Genomic DNA, 21,989 nt, shown 5'->3' on the forward strand with positions numbered 1-21,989 from the left:
TGGAACCAAAGTGCCATGATCAGTTCTGAGGGACAGTGCTGCAAATTTTGTGTTTCATTGCAGCTCCATGTGCAAGACTGGTCTTCTCAGCATTCTCTGCCAGTTGCTGAAGTGACTCCAGTATGACCTCATGGTGCAGACAACAGGTTTCATCTGTTCTAATGTGTGCCACAATCTGTAGTTGGTTGCACCATGTTCCCTCAGTGGCTGCCAGAATAGCCTCTTCAGCATGTTGAATGAGGTCCCAGGCCTACACAGTGTGAGTGCACCTGGTGTCCTTTCCTGTTCCTTGCTGCCATTTCCATAAGGGGTACAGTCATTCGCTGTACGTTTGGACTACTGACAATTAATAGACCCCTACATATAACCTTTCTTCATTGATCTTTTCTCTTTGCTGGAATGCTGACGTTCTTTTTTCTTTCTTTCCAGCAATAGAACTCTCATTGAAAGAAACGCAGAGCTCACCAAAAGCGCAAAGCAGCTTGTATCCTACAGCCACTCTTGTAAGTGGAGGCTCAGCGTCTGCTTCATCAGAAGCTCGTAAAGTGAGGGCATTATATGATTTTGAAGCTGCTGAAGACAATGAACTAACTTTTGCCGCAGGGGAGATCAGTATGTATGTTTTATTATGCAATTATTTTTTTTAATTGCAAACGAATAGTTTGTAAGTCTGTCTGTTATGTAATCCTTGACATAGCACAACATGTAACAAAGTTATTTATGTATCAAAAGATATTACAGAGAAATGTTGAGGCATTGTGCACAAAGAGAGTGAAACATGTGCTGTTTCTTTAACACAGTTCAGGGATGCAATTGAGGATATCTGTAATCTAGTTAAAAAGGTATGATCCAGTTTAGAATTTTCTGGTAGATGACTCAACATTTTGTTACCCATGGAGGGACTTGTGGGAAATAAATCTTCTGAGTAAGCTAGAAAGAATTGATGTTAATTTAATAATAATAAATATTTAGCACTGACTTTACATACAAATACAGTGAATGCTGCAAATAACTTTGATTAAATAGAGGTATGTCACACTGAGATACAGTAAATTCTCAGTTGACTCTAAAGTAAAATAATTTTTCACATTTAGGCTGTTATTTGATCTGTGAAAACAGTGGTGTGAAGGTCTGTAACTTGTTCTGTGGTAAAAGTGACGACTTCAGTTTTTATAAGTAAAGTGTGTACTTGATTTCATGAAAGTGCTTGAGAAATCATTTGTTCATGGTCAGACACAGATTACTAGACATTATTACACTTGTAGTTTGCTGTACCACTGGACTTTTATTGAGGAAGAATGGGGCTCAAATATCTGTCCAGCCAACCATATTGTTAAATACACTCAGTGATGTTAGAAATCTTATTTTCATTGTTGCTGTCTTGTCATGTATTTTTATATGTATGTTAATTGCAAAGCATGTTTTGATCATAATTTCAATTTGCAACTTATTTAATGCGTTAATATGGTGTGCTATGTCACAGAAAACTGTAAATGTGAAGCAATCTAACTGCACATATGCTCTTTTACCCCTTTTTTATTGTAATTTATAGAATAGATTTGATACTTTTATTGCTGTGGTTAATTAATTTGTTAATAAGGCATGAACTTTTTTGCCACAGTCCATGTACTGGATGATTCTGATCCAAATTGGTGGAAGGGATACAACAATCGTGGAGAAGGACTATTTCCAGCTAATTTTGTGACAGCAGATCTTTCTGTAGAACCAGAGCAATTTAGTAAGTATAGTGATTGCCAATAAATTTAAGTCATTCAGATTTTAAATTTACTTACTGTTTTGCTTCTCAATGTGTGATTATATTATGTTGACTTCTATTTTAGACTAACTGAAATTTATTTCTTATCCTGGGTGCTGAATGGGTTTCCCCTATTTCTTCTTCTTCTTCTTCTTCTTCTTCGCAGATGGATCACTTAGGACCACGCGTAATCAACATTTGTTGGCCTTCCTTTTCACCCAGTATTCCTTCATAAACAACGAATGGGCTAGCTTTCGTTGCGTAGACCACGTATGTCTGTTAGTTTTTCTCTCTTCTTCCTCAAAACCCCGTGTGTTTGTGATTTTTCTGATTTCATTTCTATCATGTAGATTTGGAGACCCTAATTCTCTCAGGTCTTTTTCCGTCTGTTTGTACCAGTTCGGTCTTGTAGTTTTGTTCTTTAAAAATGTATGGATTTTGTGTGTTAACCTGTTTGAGTCCATTCTTTCTAAGTGCCCCATGAATTGGATTCTTCTCATGCGCATTGTGTCTCTTATTTTGGAGATATTTTTATATATTTCTGCATTGGGTTTTGGATAATGCACACCATCTTTAGTTCTTGGTCCTATGATTTTCCTCATTATCTTACGTTCTTTCACTTCTAATTCCTCTTTTAGTGTTCTGTGTTGAAGGTTTAATGTCTCAGATGCGTAGAGAGCTTCGGGTGTAATTACTGTTGTATAGTGTTGTATTTTGCAGTTCCACGAGAGACTCTTTTTGTTGTAAATGTTTTTTGTTAACTGAAACACCATCTCCATTTTCTGGACTCTTGATCTGACAGATTTCTTATGAGATCAGAAGGTGCATCTTTGATGTCAGTCATAAATTTTGTTTTTTCAAATGAAGTTTGTAATCCTATTTTAGCTGCCTGTTCTTGTAATAATTCTAGCTGTTTCTGTGCATTGGTAATGTCTGGTGCGATCAGTGCCATGTCATCAGCAAATGCTAAACAGTCTAATTCTATGCCCTTACGTCTTGGTCCCAGTCTGTGTGCTGGTGCACCTGCTTTTTTCCATTCTCTAACAACTTTTTCAAGAGCACAATTGAAAAGCACTGGGAACAGTACATCCCCTTGTCGTACTCCTGTGTCTATTTCAAATTCTGTGCTCAATTCTCCCATAAATTTTACTTTGGATTTGGTCTCCGTGAGTGTTTCCCCTATACTGTATTCATTTTACATTTTCTTCTTATCTTCTCTGTACTCCTGATAAGTATATGGAAAAGCCTGTAGTTGCGTCTGTCATGATTTTAAATAATTAAAACCTACGTGGGTTACTTATTTTTTCATGATTAGTACAATGTGTTTTGTGAATTTATTCTCATTTTCAAGTGCATTTGTGTACACAAAAATTTTTTTAAAATGTTTCCATGTGTGTTTTTCTGCCTTTTGTACTGTAGTTACGTTTTTGAGGTTTTACTGCAATTGGAAAATTGCTCAAATGAATCTTTTAATTTTTTTTTCACACAATGGAAAATCCAGGATGGAATGTTGCGCTTGTGTGTGTGTGTGTGTGTGTGTGTGTGTGTGTGTGTGTCTAACGCTGAAAAAGTCCTTAATGGCCGAAAGCTTTAATTTTTTTTTTGTATGCTAACTTCCAAATTAGAATTGTTACCCTCCCAACTGCTTTACAGAATCAACATAGCAATAAAAAAAAAAAAAAGAGAGAGAGCACTGGACACCCATTCAGAAACATAGAAGATCTTAATATACTTCACCACTTCCAAAAGTCACATACAGTGGGTTTAATGGAGAAGCTGGAAATCTTTGTACACGACAAAAAGCAGGAAGAGAAAGTTCTCAGTGACAAATTAGATGATCAGTCAGTTAATTTCTTCAAATGTTCATCCTGCATATGATAACTTTATGAAAATTACAAATATGTTCATTGCCCCCATAGACTCTGGTCAACAGCTTCAACGAAGTGAAATGTAATTCAGAATGAAATTTTCCTGCAGGAGAGTGTGCACCGATATGAAACTTCCTGGCAGATTAAAACTGTGTACCGGGACCTTTGCCTTTCGCGAACAAATACTCTGCCATTTGAGCTACCCAACCACAACCCACGACCCATCCTCCCAACTTTATTTCCGCCAGTATCTTGTCTCCTACCTTCCAAACTTCATAGAAGCTCTCCTTCAGACCTTGCAAAACTAGCTCTCATGGAAGAAAGGATATTGTGGAGACATGGCTTAGCCACAGCCTGGGGGATGTTTCCAGAATGAAATTTTCACTCTGCAGCAGTGCGTGCACTTGCCTGCAAAAAGCAAAGATCTCGAGTTCGAGTCACGGTCCAGCATGCCGTTTTAATCTGCCAGGAAGTTTCAGAAACATAATTGATATTCAGTGGTCAGTAATTGTAAAATAAACTTTATAATAAACAATTTTACATATATAACACAATATTTAAAAATTTCACACCTCTGATTGTATACAAACTCTTTCGAAACCGTACTGCTGTAATATCTGTTTAGCATGTTGTGATTACAAAAACAAACAGCATATGTGATTTGAATGTGTGTCATATTCAGTGTAAATGGAGGAGCACAATACCCGTAAGTAGAGAATAGATAATGCTGTTGCGAACATTAGCATATAAAAACATTCCAAGATTCATTTGTCCGATTTTCCATTGCAGTATAAACTCAAAAGAATAACTACAGTGCAAGCGGGCCAGAAAATCTCACATGCAAATGTCACAAAAAATATTTATGTAAACAAATGCACTTGAAAATGAGAACAAATTCTCAGAATGTGTTGTGTTCTAAACATGAAAAATAAGTAACTGGTGCACTTTTTCATTGTTTAAACCATAAAGATTGTGATTTATCATTTTTAGAAATAAGATTTGAAAATATAAGCTGAAATGCACATATCTTTGTGTAGAATAAAGTGCAAATTTTTCATTTTGTGTTATTGTTGTAAATTTCAGAAGCTGAGCAGCCAAGAAAATCTGTACAGTTCAATGAAGCTGTTGAAGTAAAGACAGTTGAAGAACTTGAGGAAGTAGAAATTGATGAACAAAAAATTGATAGGTCAGTTAGTTCTGTTGAAAAATTAAGTGTATTGTAGAAAAACAGTTTACAAACTAAATTCGTAATATATAGTCTTTATGTTTGGTTACATGAAGAAATGTGAAACACAATTGCATTTAATATGTTACTTTCTTTTGTGAGCAGTAACTAATTACTTCTTGTTGCTTGTGTAGTGAAATCTTGTCTAATTGCTCCTTTGTCAAAGGGGTATGGAATGGCAGCTAGGGATATATACACTGATGAGCTGAAACATTAAACAACTGCTCACCAGAAGGTTGGATGCTGACTGGTGGTGTTGCAGGTACAAGTATAAAAGCAAAGCACATATGTGAATGGAGGAATTATTCCTCAGTGGTACAGCTGCAAAATGGGCAAATTCACTGACATAAGCGACTTTGACAAAGAGCCAATTAGTATGTCCAGGCACCTGGGAATGAGAATCTCAGAAACAGCAAAGCTGGTCAGTTGCAGGCATGCTACTGTCTTGAACATCTATAGGAAGTGATCGAAGGATTGCAAAACTGTAAGTGGCAAGGTGTTGGACCTGAAACTTCCTGGCACTTATCAACACACACCCCGCTGCAGTGTAAAAAATCTCATTCTGGAAAGTGTTGACGTCCACATCTCACCACAGAATGTGGAAGTTGAAGGCTTACCTGAACTGTAAAGCAGGATAGGCAGTGATATCTGGCAGATATGACCAGAGAGCCAAGATGGTGAAGGCACAAGTGTTTCAGAGCACACTGTTCAGTCCACATTATCGAACATTAGATTCTGCAGCAGACAACCTCTTTGTATTCCCATGTTCACCCAATAAAGTCATCAGTTACAATTGCAGTGGGCACAGGATCATTGATATTGGATTGTGGATCCATCCTCCATCAGTATGTTGGAAGTTGGTACAGCAAAAGGTGTCACCTGGTTGGATGAATCATGTTCCATATTATACCAGGCCAATTACCGGGTCCTGATATGTCATCATCCAGGCAAGTGGTTGCTAGAAACGTGCACCATGCTGCAGATGAAAACTGTTGAGAGCAATATTGTGCTGTGTGTGCCATCTGCCTGGGGTTCCATAGGTATTAATCAAAGGCACCATGACAGCTATACACTATTTGAACATTTTAGCAGACAACCTGCATCCCATTTGCCTGAATACCTCCTCTACAGCAATGGCATCTTCCAGCAGGACAAATTTTTGTTACAAGTTGAAAACATGCTACAGTGGTTTGAGAAGCATGATAGTCAACTCACTTTGATGTCTTGGCCATGAAATTCATCTAGTCTGAACATGATGGAACTTATCTCAGGTACCGTTGAATGCCTATTCCACAACTTGCCACATACTTCTAGAAACCTATCAGTGCTTCGTCAAATCTGGGCCACACAAAATTGCTACTGTATTGCCCTCCAAAGACAGAGTGGGACACTATTAAGTAGGTGTTGATTACATTTTGCCTCGTCAATGTAGTTGCTAGTAGTTGGTGATAGTACTGACCTGGATGTATCTTTACAAGCAGTTGGTGTCAGCTTCATGTTGCATTTCATTATGTTCTTTGTTGTCACAGTGCAAAGGGCACTTACAAGAATGCATGCTTGTACTGGTAATCATTAATGACATTTTTTATGGTGTCTAATATTTACAGTTATCTCATTTCATCAAACAAAAGTGAAACTGTTAAAATGAAGAAAGATTGTTCAACCAGTAAAGGCTAGGTATGGGTATGGAAAAGCTGGAATGGGTCCCTGTTATAAATCCCTTAATTGTAATATTAGAGCAAATGTCAGTGGCAACTATTGGGTTTAATCCTCTACTTTGTAAAAAAAAAAAAAAAAAAAAAAAAAAAAAAAAAAAAAAAAAAAAAAATAGTGTGTCCTCTGTCGATGGGGTTTATAACTGTTGGTAGTAAATACTCCAGGGGCATTGCTCACATCCCAGTTGTTAGTTTTTCTCAGGTATAGGAAGCTGTGCAAGAGCTACTAAGTATTTCCTATAACTGGGGAAAATACATGTATTTATTGATTGTCTCCAAAACGGGCTAAATACTCTGGAACATGGGCTTGCCACCAAGACAAAAAGATGAAAATAAACCTCGTTGCTAAAATGTCTGCTGCAGTTCATTGGCATGTGAAGTGATTCAGTCTCGTGCGGTGGAACAAGGATTTTATACTTCGTCTCCAGGACACACATTTTAAAAATATTGATGCACACCCAGTCGGGTTTCTGTGTTTGCATATTGCATGTATCACCCCAGTGCTGTTCCACTTATCACTGAATTACAAACAGTAGTCATCAGAACCTAAGAGTCACTGGAAAGAAATGAGTACTCTTTAAACTAGTAATTGAATCTCCATAGAGGTTCCCAGACACCTTATAACGCAAATCATCTTCGTCCCCCCCCCCACTCCTTTAACACCCACACATTTTTTTCTATGTAGAGTTCAATCTACATAACGTGCTGTGATACTGTGCCAACATCTATCTTTACTGTCCATTTATGGAGGTTACCATCCTCACAAAGCACACTCTGATTCAAGGTCTGCAACTCATAACTGCAACAAGATAATTTTCATCTGTTGACCTTGCTTATTACTTGTTCTTTTGATACTGTTCCATGGAAAGTTAGTAGTGATTTTCATTCTGATGACCATTTCCCAGTATAAATACTCAGATTGGAAAGGCCATTTAAATGGATCCTTAACAAGGCAAAATATCCCTTGTACAGCCAGCTGACTATGTATATAGTTTCAGAAGTTTCCAGGTTGCGCCCTTCCTGAACACAAACCACTGTCCTAAAATCACCCAGTGCACATACATATGTTTCACCAGCTACATACGGTTTTACAGAATCCATCTGTTAATTTTGTGTGTAAAAAGAGCCCCCATTTGAAGACTAGGCAGTGGTGATTTCTTAAGGTTCTAGTATTATATGGCTTATTTATCCATAGAATTACACAAAAAGATCTTTATTGTGTAAAGAAGCATACATTTTTGAAACAAAATAGTCTGTATCTGCTATGCGGCTATACACAAGGTGAAAAAGGTGTGGGATAACATTATGCATACAAACAGATTGCAGTAGTATTGAGTACACAAGGATTAAAAGGGCAGTGAGTTGGCAAATCTGTCATTTGTACTCATCTGAAAAGGTTTCCAACTTGGTTATGGCTGCACAACAGATATTAACAGGATTTGAATGTGGATTGGTAGTTAGTTAGACTCGTGGGACATTTCATTTTGGAAATTGTTGGGGGAATTCAATATTTTGAGATCAATAGTGCCAAGTGTGTGCCAAGAATACCAAATTTCAGGCATGACTTCTCACCACAGACAATGCAGTGGCTGACAGCCTTCACTTAGTGACCAAGAGCATTGGGGTTTGTGTGGAGTTGTCAGCACTAATAGACAAGTAATACTGCATGAAGTAACTGCAGAAATCATTGTGGGACATGCAATGAACTTACGTGCTAGAATAGTTTTGCAAAATTTGGTGTTGATGGGCTATGGCAGCAGATTACAGATGCGAGTGCCTCTGCTAACAGCATGGCATCATCTGCCCCACTTCTCTGATGCTTGTGACTATATCAGTTGGACCCCAGACAACTAGAAAATTAAGGCCTGGTCGGATGAGTGCTTATTTCAGTTGGTAAGAGCTGATTGTAGGGTTAGTGTGGCACAGGTGCTATGAAACCATAGACTCAGGTTGTCAACAAGGCACTGTGTGAACTGTTGGTGGCTCCACAATGGTGTGGGATGGGTTTACATGGAATGGACTGGATCCTCTGGTGCAATTGAACCGATCAGTGACTGGAAATGGTTATGTTCGGCTACTTGGAGACAGTTTGTAGCCATTCATAGACTTTTTGTTACCGAACAAAGATACAATTTGGAGACAGTTTGTAGCCATTCATAGACTTTTTGTTACCAAACAAAGATACAATTTTTATGGGTGACAATGCACTATGCAACTGGGCCACAGGTGTTCACAATTGGATTGAAGAACATTCTGGTCAAGTCGAGAAAAGGATTTGGTCTACCCGATTGCCTGAAATGAATCCTATTGAAAATTTATCAGACATAATTGAGGCAACAGATTCATAATTATGGACAGTTATTTGCAGCATGGTTCAATAGTTCTGCAGGGGGTTTCCAGTGACGTGTTGAGTCTATGCCACGTTGAATTTCTTCGCTGTGCCAGGCAAAAGAAGTCTGACATGATATTAGGAAGTATCCAATGTCCTTTGTGACCTCAGTGTATGCCTCTACTAATCTGTGTGTCATTACCCTCACTACCAGATTATTTACTTTGTCAGCAATAGTATGAAACATTACATGTCTGAAAGTTAAATGTAATGTTTTATCTTTGTGAGACTGAATGACAAGACTTCTGTAATTGAACTATCGTAACATGCTATGAAGTTCTGTACTTTCTGAAATAAACTATGGACTCAAGATCATCATTTGATAACAAAAAAATAAACTAAGAAGAAAATGTTAGTAACTTAATGAAAGAAATGTGATAATTTTTTTAAAATCAGAGTGAAGTTCCTTTGTGATAGACACAGCAGCTTATTAATTGAACAGTAAACCCCCAATTCTCTAAGGAATTGATTTGCCATGTATAAAATAGCTTCAGACATCTGAGTATTGTACAAATGTGTTAAAATGTAAATAATTTGTGTGAACCGTGAAGGTGAGAAAGCTACAAAAACATTTGAAATTATACTTACACTCCTGGAAATTGAAATAAGAATACCGTGAATTCATTGTCCCAGGAAGGGGAAACTTTATTGACACATTCCTGGGGTCAGATACATCACATGATCACACTGACAGAACCACAGGCACATAGACACAGGCAACAGAGCATGAACAATGTCGGCTCTAGTACAGTGCATATCCACCTTTCGCAGCAATGCAGGCTGCTATTCTCCCATGGAGACAATCGTAGAGATGCTGGATGTAGTCCTGTGGAACGGCTTGCCATGCCATTTCCACCTGGCGCCTCAGTTGGACCAGCGTTCGTGCTGGACGTGCAGACCGCGTGAGACGACGCTTCATCCAGTCCCAAACATGCTCAATGGGGGACAGATCCAGAGATCTTGCTGGCCAGGGTAGTTGACTTACACCTTCTAGAGCATGTTGGGTGGCACGGGATACATGCGGACGTGCATTGTCCTGTTGGAACAGCAAGTTCCCTTGCCGGTCTAGGAATGGTAGAACGATGGGTTCGATGATGGTTTGGATGTACCGTGCACTATTCAGTGTCCCCTCGACGATCACCAGTGGTGTACGGCCAGTGTAGGAGATCGCTCCCCACACCATGATGCCGGGTGTTGGCCCTGTGTGCCTCGGTCGTATGCAGTCCTGATTGTGGCGCTCACCTGCACGGCACCAAACACGCATACGACCATCATTGGCACCAAGGCAGAAGCGACTCTCATCGCTGAAGACGACACGTCTCCATTCGTCCCTCCATTCACGCTTGTCGCGACACCACTGGAGGCGGGCTGCACGATGTTGGGGCGTGAGCGGAAGACGGCCTAACGGTGTGCGGGACCGTAGCCCAGCTTCATGGAGACGGTTGCGAATGGTCCTCGCCGATACCCCAGGAGCAACAGTGTCCCTAATTTGCTGGGAAGTGGCGGTGCGGTCCCCTACGGCACTGCGTAGGATCCTACGGTCTTGGCGTGCATCCGTGCGTCGCTGCGGTCCGGTCCCAGGTCGACGGGCACGTGCATCTTCCGCCGACCACTGGCGACAACATCGATGTACTGTGGAGACCTCACGCCCCACGTGTTGAGCAATTCGGCGGTACGTCCACCCGGCCTCCCGCATGCCCACTATACGCCCTCGCTCAAAGTCCGTCAACTGCACATACGGTTCACGTCCACGCTGTCGCGGCATGCTACCAGTGTTAAAGACTGCGATGGAGCTCCGTATGCCACGGAAAACTGGCTGACACTGACGGCGGCGGTGCACAAATGCTGCGCAGCTAGCGCCATTCGACGGCCAACACCGCGGTTCCTGGTGTGTCCGCTGTGCCGTGCGTGTGATCATTGCTTGTACAGCCCTCTCGCAGTGTCCGGAGCAAGTATGGTGGGTCTGACACACCGGTGTCAATGTGTTCTTTTTTCCATTTCCAGGAGTGTAGTTTGTTACAACTTACTAAATGCTCTTATTCTGACATTGGCTGAATTAAGTGTGGGTATTTGCACATCAAGGGATCACCAATTTAGTATTGGAGGACAGTGTGGAGGGTAAAAGCCATAGAGGGAGACCAAAATATGTATACACTAAGCAGATTCAGAGGGATGTAGGTTGCAGTAGTTACTTGGAGATGAAGCAGGTTGCACAGAATAGAGTAGCATGGAGGGATGCATGAAACCAGTCTCTGGACTGAAGACCACAACACCATCATTTGCACACCATTAGTTGCACTGCCTCAAGACACACATTTTCTAATGGTAACGTTTGAGTTATTGTGCTAAATTTTTAACATAAGATTATACCTCTTAAGATATAGATTACAGTAGTATTTTAAATTTTTAAATTCAGTCAGTAATTATGTGAAAGAGTGAAAATTAAATTTTTGTTGCCCCTGTAAGCTGTTAGATAGGCAACTAGCAACTGGTACTTGTTTCCAGGATATAATGTAAGGGATTGATAAGTCTACTCCCAGTACAGGAAAATATTGGGTGATGAGGGGATGCTCCTTCGCAACTGGTTCTTGAAACTGGGGGGAGGTTTGGAGGTTGGGGAAGGGGGGTTGAAGGTATTTTGTGAGAAATCTGTGGACAAGGTCTTAGGATAATGCCTCTCCTTGTAGCGTACAGCAGATGTGCCATCCTCGAATGGCCAGACTATGGGAGTGATGTTTGGTATGGAAAGGATGACAGCTATCAAAATGCAGATAGTGTCATTGGATTTGTGTAAAATTTGCACATTGGGTGTAGGAAGACCAGATGAAGCGAAAGGGAGAGGTGAAAATTCGGAGGAATGAAAATGATTGGGGGTGGGGGCTCTTGCCCTTGGGTCCAGATCATCAAAATATTGTCAATGAACCTGAACCAGGCAAGGGTTTGGGGTTTTTTGTAGTTAGGAAGGTTTCTTTTCAATGATGTGTGAAGTGGGTGGCCACTCTAAACCCTTATCCTTGCCAACACATCCTTCCTCCTCGTAGTGCTCCTGGCCTCAAACTACACTAGCCCCTTGTCCCCCACTCACCTCCACCTTGCTCCAGGACCTTCATTTCACTCAGTCTATGTCTACACCATCTTCCTCACAGCCTCGCCTTCATCTTTTCCTTCATCCCCTCCCAGTCCAGTACTCCATGCCACTGTGATAGTGTGCAGCATGGACTCAAAGGTGCCAATGCATGTGTCACGTTCCTGTCTCATGTATCTGATGCCTCTCCCTCCTGCATTCCTGACCTATGCGCTTGCTGCCTCCCTCCCACCTGTCAACTACCATTTTTTCCCCTTGTTCACTCTACCTGACACAATTCATCGCTTAGAACTGCAGTCCTGGTACAATGTATTCAGTTGGTGCAATGTAGCCATACAGGTGTGTGTGTGTGTGTGTGTGTGTGTGTGTGTGTGTGTGTGTGTGTGTGTGTGTGTGTGTGTGTGTGTGTGCATGCACGCGCGTTACTGTTTGATGAGTAATTACCTTTGTTTACATTGTACCAGGCTATCCATTTCCATATTGACTTGAAAGTTACTTTCCTTATATTTTTTATTTTCTTTTCTTTTATTTTTACTGTATGTATTAAGTTTTTATTTATTCCCCTTTAGGTTACTGCATTTGCTTCATGAAGCTGACCCTACAGAAGATCATGCCGATACAGAAGAAATGCTGAGATTAGAAGGTTAGTTGTCAGTTGTCTTGTTTGCCCCGATTCATTCAAAATCAGAATTACATGTGTGTTAACTCAGATTATTGTTTGGTATGCTTCATTTTTGTTTTGTCATTTTGTTATTAGGTAAAACCACTATATCAACTTGGTACACTGTTCTCTCATCAGGACTGTTGAGATGGCACTATTTTATTCATCTACATCTGTACCCAGTAAACTATTGCAAAGTCCATGATAGAATGTACTTCCTATTGCTAACATATTAGGATTCACGAATGGCACATGGCAAGAATATCTGCTTAAATGCCACTTTGAATCTTCTGATAGTCTAGTCTTGCCTTTGCTCTCCCTACAGGAGTTACAGAGTGGGGTGAAGTATTGTGTATTCTGCGACATCATGTATGTGCTGTTGGTTGAGATATAAATATGTAGTGTCTTTCATGTGGTTGAAGGGACAGTACAACCTGTTCCTGTGTTTTTGTTCCAGTCTTAATTTCTGCAGACTGTTGCCAAAATTTTCTCCTACTTTTTCATCTTTCTGTCATAGATAACACTCCACTCTTGGGTCTCTCTTAACATCGTCATGCCTCATTCCTCTTCACTGTGTCACAGATAACCAAAATATAATGTTAGGTTTTTATATAAACCACCATTAAGAACCATGTGAGAAAAGCTCTAGTACTATCAATATGATCTGCATGAAATAAAGCTTTCAGTTCATAAACAGGCAAGATTGCAAACAATGAGATAGTTTAAAATGCAGAACAGGAGTGCATACACAGAAATGGTGTAGCAGACTTAATAGTTAAAGATGAAATTAAGAAACTGTTTTGTTATGTTATCAACAGTAGTGACTAGCTGGTGGTGATGGTTTTTCCATATTTGTTGTGTACATTTGGTCCTCTTTCAACTCTTTAAAGCTTGGCAGAATTCAGTTTCATGACATACATAAATGATTGAAGCAAATAACTCAACTCTGATGGTATTGGTGTGATGTGCACTACTCACCTGGCAGTCCCCAGAAGCAGGGACGGGAAAAAAATCTTAAATTAGATAAATGTACTTTCCACACAACAGGTTTTGCTAAACCTATCCACAATTTCACAAAAATAGCAACTGTGCTAACACTGAAATGAGGTTAGGCCCTGTTATGTTGAAACCAGAGGTTGTTTTGCTCACAGAAAGTAGTGTGCCACCAGTTCTGTAGGAGTGGTCACAGAACTGACAAGCCACTCAAATTGAGTGTGCCAGCAGACATACAGAAGTCCTACAAGATCGTTACTCGTTAGTCAACCCAAATTTTCATAGAAAACTTATGGTGCAAACTTCCATCAGCAGCAGCTTATAAGTTATAATAATTTTAGACAATATTGTCTGTTAAAATAACCACAACATTTAAGGTAGAAGGCAGCATCATAGCATTTCATACTTCAGCGGTGTTGAATGCAAAATTACAGAACAAATTTCGTATCGGGTGTGAAATTGCATGTTCGTGCCCATTGCTTCTGAAGGTGGTACACTCATAAGTTCTCATCCCTTAATACCCTTTATATGATTATTAGCCTCTTCCCCGTGGCTTTGTCCATGTGTGTGATAGACCCATGTACTGAACACAGCACCTCCTCCCTCTCCCTGTGTCAACCTCTTCCTCCCTCTGTCTGGTGACCTCATCCTCCCACTTCGATCTCTTTATCTTGTCCTCCCCACTGTCTCTGTCTCTTTATCTTCTCCTCCTCTCTTTTTGACCACTTCCTCCACCCCCTCTGCCCCATATCTTCCCCCCCCCCCCACCCTCTCTCTCTTTCTCTCCCCCTCTCTCTGTCCATTTTCTCCTCCCTCTTGCTCATTTCATCCCTTCCTCTACTCATCTCAGTCCGTCTCCATCCATGCTCATCGGCACATGTATCCCCTGCAGTACAGATCAATAAAACAGGCCAATACGGTCCAACAACATGGCTGTCGTGCAGGGCAGGCTAAAAATCAGGGACTTGAAAATCCTGTATTTTCCCCTAACATACAGGTTTGCGTCGAAAGCAAGTCGATAAAGTAGGCTTATACTACTACTACAACACAACACATCTGTTGTGCAGGACAGCCTACATGTTAGGATCCGGAAAACTGCTTCTTTCCCCTGATCTGTAGGTTGGTTGATACTGTTCCCACACAACATTCCTGTTGTGCAGGGCAGCCTACATGCCAGGGGCTGAAAAAACTTGGTTTGTCTGTACTTGCGCTTGCATTGGAACTAGCAGGTTATAAACCCCACAGTGCTGATACTTGTGAGGCCTGCTGTTCTTGTGCCAAATGTGGTTGAAATCAATCTGGGAGTTTGGGAGATCAGGGACACGCAATGTGCAAACTCACTCTCTCTCTCTCTCTCTCTCTCTCTCTCTCTCTCTCTCTCTCTCTCTCTGCACTTCATATATGTATGCCTGTGGTGTATGATGTAGTGTGCATACTAGTTATGGTGCATTACTAATTATCTCATGACATTCTCAAAATCCTTTGTCCCTACATCACATGTTCAGTCGTTAACAGCTCAGAATGGTGACATTTCTTGACATTGTTGATAAAATACATAAAGGTATTGTGGTGCAGATATCTCCCTGTTAGAAACTGATGTTCATAGACATGGGGGCCAGTGAGCTCAAACAATTCGTAGTCCGTGCTGAACTCAAAACAACACATGCTGATGGCTGCTAGTATATCAAGGCACACTGAATCCTTAGAATCAGAAAAACTACTTTAATCAAAGTTGGCTGCAGTTCATTGTTGACAGTGGCCAATTGCACTTCACTCAAGTGTATAACTTGGATCCTGAAACATTCTGTGTAAATTATTTGTTATCTTCATTGTTTTACAAATTAACTTTCTATTCTTTTCATAAGTTCTACTGCGACTGCCTGAAATGTGCTAACAACTTGTAGCATATGGGAGTGCATTTGCTAATTTCGAATTACTATTTTGCCTGCTCCACCCATTAAAAAATTGTTTCAAGAATTCAGTTTGTTCTAAGTGTAACTGGTGATCTGAGGTGCAGTTGCTTTGCCTCCAGTTCTTGTTTGAAAATTTCTTTTACGTCATAAGTTTGTCTGACATTTCATTCCACCAAGTCTTTTAAAGTAAAAAGCAGTACTAATATATCACTATCATCCAGGTGGAAAAAGTGCTGCAAAAATATTGTTTCAGCTTTCAGTAATGTATAAACAAATAATAGATTCTACTTTAGTGTACCCTTGAAAATTGTAGATTAGTGTATAGGTATAATCTTAAAGTGTGTTGTCCACAGACAAATTTTATTTAAATCTGTTGCTTTCAATTTTCAGAGCAAGTTAACACAATGGGTCCACTTATAGACCAAGAGCTCGAAAGAGTTGATCGTAAGCATGCTCAGCTTACTCAGCTGAGCACTGATCTTGTGGAGGCCCTCAACTTGTACCATACCCTAATGAGAGAGCCTGCACCAATGAGCGGGCAGTACCATACAATGCCTAAGCTTTTCGGCTACCCACATCAAGCCCCAGCGAATGTTAGTATATACAGCAGTGTGTTGTAATACCTTTAAGTAAGCTTCTTTATAGTATAGCTACTCTTCATTTTGTCTTTATTTATGCATCTTTGTAATATAATGTGTACCTACATTTTTAATTTTGTCAACTATGTACAAAAAGTATATTAATTCTGCTTAAGAGTTCAAAGACACAGTGGCACCCTACAAAAACTGACGAGGCAGTTGTGTACACGTAGGTGCGCGAAAATTGCAGGGTTCTGCCACTTTCAAAATATAAATAAGAGGAAGCTAAATTAATATGAGAGGAATATAATCCTGTTCAAGACAATAGTGAAATTGTGCAGTACTTCCTTATGAGTTAGTACGTAGCTGTAACAAAGAGACGTCAGTAAATTGGTTATCTATTGGTTATCTAAAATTGAGTAAGACAGAAGAGGTATACAAACAGTCAGTACTTTGTTTGGATGCTGGCCTACAGATTCATAGGTGGATAAAATCTGCATTATAGGTTTCCAGTTAAATGCCCTTTGTAGTATTGGTGTAACATGTGAATGGGATAGCACTGAAGAATGTAGGGCTTTATTTTGAAGGGCCTTGAATTGTCAGTGTGTGTGAATTGTCTCCAAACAGCATTCCTAAATACACGAGTCACACATAAAATAATGCACTACATTTTATTTCCTTCAACAGTTAATTACTGAACAGAATGAATGTACACACAACAATATATTCCATCCTGGATTTTCCATTGTTTGAACATACACATAAGAAAGAATTATGTTTCTTCTACACTCCCTACTTTTCTACATAATCTCTTTCCCTATATTGAATCAATCATCCGGGATGTTATGGTGCTGAAGTAAATGGAAGCGCTTCTCGAGTTTGGTTAATGTGTTCACATATGTCTCTTGGCATCACAAATGAGCAAATCAGCAAGCTGCATCTTGTCAGATGTGGCAGTATGCTGCAAACCTTAGAGCTCTGCCAAACCGCCTTCATCTACATAGATACTATGCAAACCATAGTGCAGTGCATGGTGGAGGATACCCTTACTACTACTACTAGTCATTTCCTTTCCTGTTCCACTTGAAAATAGTGAGGGAAAAACAATTGTCTGTGTGCCTCCTTATGAGCCCAAATTTCTCGTATCTTACCTTGTTGGTCCTTATGTACTATGTATGTTGGCGGCAATAGAATCATTCGGCAGTCTGCTTCATATGCTAGTTCTCTAAATTTTCTCAACAGTGTTCCTCAAAAAGAAAATTGCCTTTCCTTCAGGGATTCATATTTCAGTTCCTGAAGCATTTGCATAACACTTATTGTTGTTCGAACTTACCGGTAACAAATTTAGCAGCCTGCCTCCAAATAGCCTCGATGTCTTCCTTCAGTCTGACCAGGTGCATGTCCCAAAGTATTAAAAAGCAGGTTGCACCAGCATCCTGTATGTAGTCTCCCTTACAGATGAACTGCACTTCCCTAGAATTCCCACAATAAACTAAATACAACCATTTGCATTCCATACCACATTCCTCACGTGCTCGTCCCATTTCATATCACTTTGCAACATTATGCACAGATATTTTAATGACGTGACTGTGTCAGGCAGTACACTAATAATGTTGTATCCAAACATTTCAGGTTTGTTTTTCCTACTCATCTGAAGTAACTTACATTTTTCCCATATTTAGAGCTAGCTGCCATTCATCATACCAACTAGAAATTTTGACTAAGTTATGTTGTATCTACCTACAGCCACTCAACTATTGACACCTTACTGTAAACCACAGCGTCATCAGCAAACAATTGCAGATTGCTGCCCATCCTATCCCCCAAATCCCAAATCATTTATATACAATGTAGGAAAAGATAGATTACTACTTACTCTAAAGAAGATACACAGTTGCAGACAGGCACAATTAAGACACTTGCATAAAGTTTTCGGGCATGTCTTCATCAGTAAAACACACACACACACACACACACACACACACACACACACACACACAAAAGCAAGCAAACAAGCAAACACACCTTGTGCATACATAACTGCTAACTCCAGTATCACGGGCCGGAATGCAATCTTTTTGGTAATTAGCAATCTGTCTTTTCCTATGTTGTTGTTACTCCTACCTGGAGTTTCCATTGTTTGAAATCTTTTATGTGTATAGAGATCAATGGTCTTATCACAGTCCCCTGGCGGCATTCCTGACAACGCCATTCTCTCTAATGAACACCCGGTGTCAAGAACAACATACTGGGTTCTGAAACTTCCTGGCAGATTAAAACTGTGTGCCCGACCGAGACTCGAACTCGGGACCTTTGCCTTTCGCGGGCAAGTGCTCTACCAACTGAGCTACCGAAGCACGACTCACGCCCGGTACTCACAGCTTTACTTCTGCCAGTACCTCGTCTCCTACCTTCCAAACTTTACAGAAGCTCTCCTGCAAACCTTGCAGAACTAGTTTTGCAAGGTTCGCAGGAGAGCTTCTGTAAAGTTTGGAAGGTAGGAGACGAGGTACTGGCAGAAGTAAAGCTGTGAGTACCGGGCGTGAGTCGTGCTTCGGTAGCTCAGTTGGTAGAGCACTTGCCCGCGAAAGGCAAAGGTCCCGAGTTCGAGTCTCGGTCGGGCACACAGTTTTAATCTGCCAGGAAGTTTCATATCAGCGCACACTCCGTTGCAGAGTGAAAATTCATTCTGGATACTGGGTTCTGTTATTTAAAAAGGCTTTGAGAAACTGACATATCGGTGAACTTATTCCATGTGCTCATACCTTCAACAGCCTGCAATGGGGCATTGTAGCAAATGCTTTCTGGAAATCTAGTAGTATAGAGTGTGTCTGTTGCGCTTCATCCATAGTTTGCAGTTTGTTTGAGAAAAGGACAAGCTGAGTTTCGTAGGAGTGATGGTTTCTGAAACTGTGGTGATTTTTTGGACATAAGCTTCTCAGTCTCAAGAAAATTTATTGAATTTGGACTGAGAATATGTTCAAGAATACCACAGCAAACTGAAGTTAGGAATATTGGTCTGTAATTTCTTGAAATGACCTCAGCCTCTTTGCCCAGGTACTAACTGTTCTTCTGCAGATGCTGTATAAACTCTACACAAATGTTTTGTGGTGGTTCCCTACAGTTTCTTTCTCTGCAGCGAGAGATTCAATAGTGACACACTGCTTATAATGTACAGATGCCAGTTTGAAATGTTGCTGCAGTTATGCTACCTGCCAGAGGAAACGGAAAGTTTGTGCACAAACTCTGGAAACTTCAGATATTGCATACCTGAAGTTTTGAGTGTGTACCATTGTTGTTGACTGAGGGAGAAAAAATTTGGTGCATTACTTTCCGGGTGACCTTTGTACTTTAAAAAATCTACTTGGGAAGAGTCATGAAACCAATGCACACCATGAAGTAGGGCAACCAAAATTCAGTACTCAATGTGCCTGTCAACCAGGATTATTGGCCTCTACTGGTCTGTTAGATGCAAACATTAACACAAGTTTGAAACAATTGGTCCTTTGGTGTATTCCAAATTAACTATGAACCATTAACTATTTTTACACATACATATTAATAGCTCAGTTACTCACTGTATGTCCTATATGGTTTGATCTTTTCATGGACAACCAATTAAAATCGTAGATTGCTACTCACCATAAAGATGAGGCATTGATTGTTAAACACTGAGCTTTCGGCCAAAGCCTCCTTCAGAAAAGAAAGGAAAAGTGCACGGACACACACAAAAGTCCCCCCAGGGGGTCCACAACTCTTTTGTGGACACGTGCGTAGCGAGCACGGGACCCCAAGCTGATGTGGCCTTCCTTCCTTTCCGGGCTGCATACCTTCCCTTTCCGCATCCTTCCCCATCCCCCTCTTCGCCCCCCCCCCCCCCCACCTCTGGCTCTTTCCTTCCCTTTTTCCCCCTCTGGGGGTATGGGTTGTGCCTACGTCCGGAGACGGACGCTTGTCAATGTACCACATTCTTCGCCTTCCTTGCTTGTAAGTCTTCATCCTTCCTTTGTCCTTCTCTTTTCCTTACCTCTTCTCTCTACCCTTTTCTCCGCTGCGGCGTTTGAGACCTCTTCTTTCCTTTCCCTTTCTCTTTCTTCCTCCCTGTGCGTGTCTGAAGGCCGACCCACGCACTTCCATGCGTAGCCGGTGACGGGGTAACGCGTAATTCCCCGCCCCGGGTAGACAGGTAGGACACGTACGTACCCCCTGGTAACGGCCAGGCCCAGGGAGGGGTGATTACCCGAGCTGATAACTTCCGAAAGTGCCGATTGGTCCCTCCATCCGTTTGTCGGGAGGTGTGACCTGAGGTGTGAACAATCACCTAAGGCGGGAGTGCCCTCAGAGAGGGCCCCCACAAGGGAGGAGCGCGCCATCGGAGACGCCGGTAATCATGGGGGATTCTTCCGCAATGGTTTCCTCACCTTCCACTATGTCTGCTCACAAACGTAAGTTCACTGAGTCTCAACCACAGTCAGTTCTTCCATCGTTGCCACAGTTCCTTGTTGTTTCTCGGTCTGACGAAGGTCACGACTTCTCCACGGTCAACCCTTTCATTATTCAGAAAGGTGTCGACGCAATTGCAGGTCCTGTAAAGTCTTGTTCCAGATTACGGAATGGCACCCTGTTGTTAGAAACAGTCAGTGCCCTCCAGGCACAAAAATTGCTGCGTACCTCACTACTACACACCTTCCCTGTCCGGGTGGAACCGCACCGTACCTTAAATTCCTCGCGTGGAGTCGTTTATACACGCTCCCTCGATGGACTGTCTGACGAAGAAATTCAGCACTACCTGTCTGACCAGGGCGTAACGGCTGTTCATAGGGTTATGAAAAGGGTTGACACGAACATCATTCCAACCCACACTGTCTTCTTGACATTTGACAAAGTTCAACTACCATCGAAAATCAAAGCCGGCTATGAGATAATTTCCGTTCGCCCTTACGTCCCAAATCCTACGCGTTGCTATCGGTGCCAGCGGTTCAATCACACCAGCCAGTCCTGTTCCAATCCGGCCAAATGTGTTACATGTGGCAGGGATGCCCATGAGGGTGCTTGTCCACCTCCATCCCCTCGCTGCATCAACTGTATGGGTGACCACGCCGCTTCCTCTCGAGATTGTCCCGTTTTTAAGGACGAAAAGCTCATCCAGGAAATTAGGGTAAAGGAAAAGGTGTCGACCTTTGCTGCTCGCAAATTATTCGCCAGTCGACAGCCCACCGTGCCTCAGAAAGGAAAATACAGCACTGTCCTTGCTTCTCCTCGGCCTACAAAGGAGGCGGCCACGCAGACTTGCGACCTCACCTTTAGTGCCACGGTCGTCAGATCGGCCAGCGCAAAGATCGCCCGTTCAACCTCACCACTTTCGCCTGCCCACTCTCTGGCTCCCCCTTCGTCGAGTTCTGCTAAATCTCGAGCCCAAAAGTCAGACACCAAGACTTCGAAAAAAGAGCATACTCGTGAAGAGTTTTTACGTACGGCCACTTCCCAACCATCGGTTCCTCCTTCATCTAAACATCATACATCCAAGAAGGCTACCAAGAAACCCAGTTCCTCTCCTTCTCCGCCAAGGCGTGTCCCATCTACAGCACCACCTGGCGGAAGTCGCCCTCGGCCGTCTTCTGTGTCGCCGAGGCGCACTGCTGGCGGCCGATCAACCGGCCGGTCGCTGGTGGCAGGAGCTGCTCCTGACCAACCTAAGGAACAGGATCTTCTGCCTTCAGCTGAATGCCATTCCATGCTGTCGGTCGCAAGCTCAGAGCAGTCGTTGAGTTGACCGCGACCTTGGTCACATTCCTCCATTTTC

At 41.7% G+C, this 21,989-nt stretch overlaps 1 protein-coding gene across 4 annotated transcripts in view; it reads left to right on the top strand.

Annotated features, from left to right (window-relative positions):
- The window catches only part of LOC126236733 (signal transducing adapter molecule 1), a 53,021-nt gene that overhangs the window by 20,321 nt on the left and 10,711 nt on the right, over nucleotides 1-21,989 (top strand). For all 4 annotated transcript variants that reach the window (XM_049946262.1, XM_049946263.1, XM_049946264.1 and 1 more), the window contains 5 exons: nucleotides 430-612; nucleotides 1,622-1,738; nucleotides 4,708-4,810; nucleotides 12,608-12,681; nucleotides 15,996-16,198. In XM_049946262.1, coding sequence (XP_049802219.1) covers nucleotides 430-612; nucleotides 1,622-1,738; nucleotides 4,708-4,810; nucleotides 12,608-12,681; nucleotides 15,996-16,198 — 680 coding nt within the window. The remainder of the gene's footprint in view (nucleotides 1-429; nucleotides 613-1,621; nucleotides 1,739-4,707; nucleotides 4,811-12,607; nucleotides 12,682-15,995; nucleotides 16,199-21,989) is intronic.

The sequence above is a fragment of the Schistocerca nitens genome, chromosome 2, assembly GCF_023898315.1.
Source record: "Schistocerca nitens isolate TAMUIC-IGC-003100 chromosome 2, iqSchNite1.1, whole genome shotgun sequence".
NCBI lineage: Eukaryota > Metazoa > Arthropoda > Insecta > Orthoptera > Acrididae > Schistocerca > Schistocerca nitens.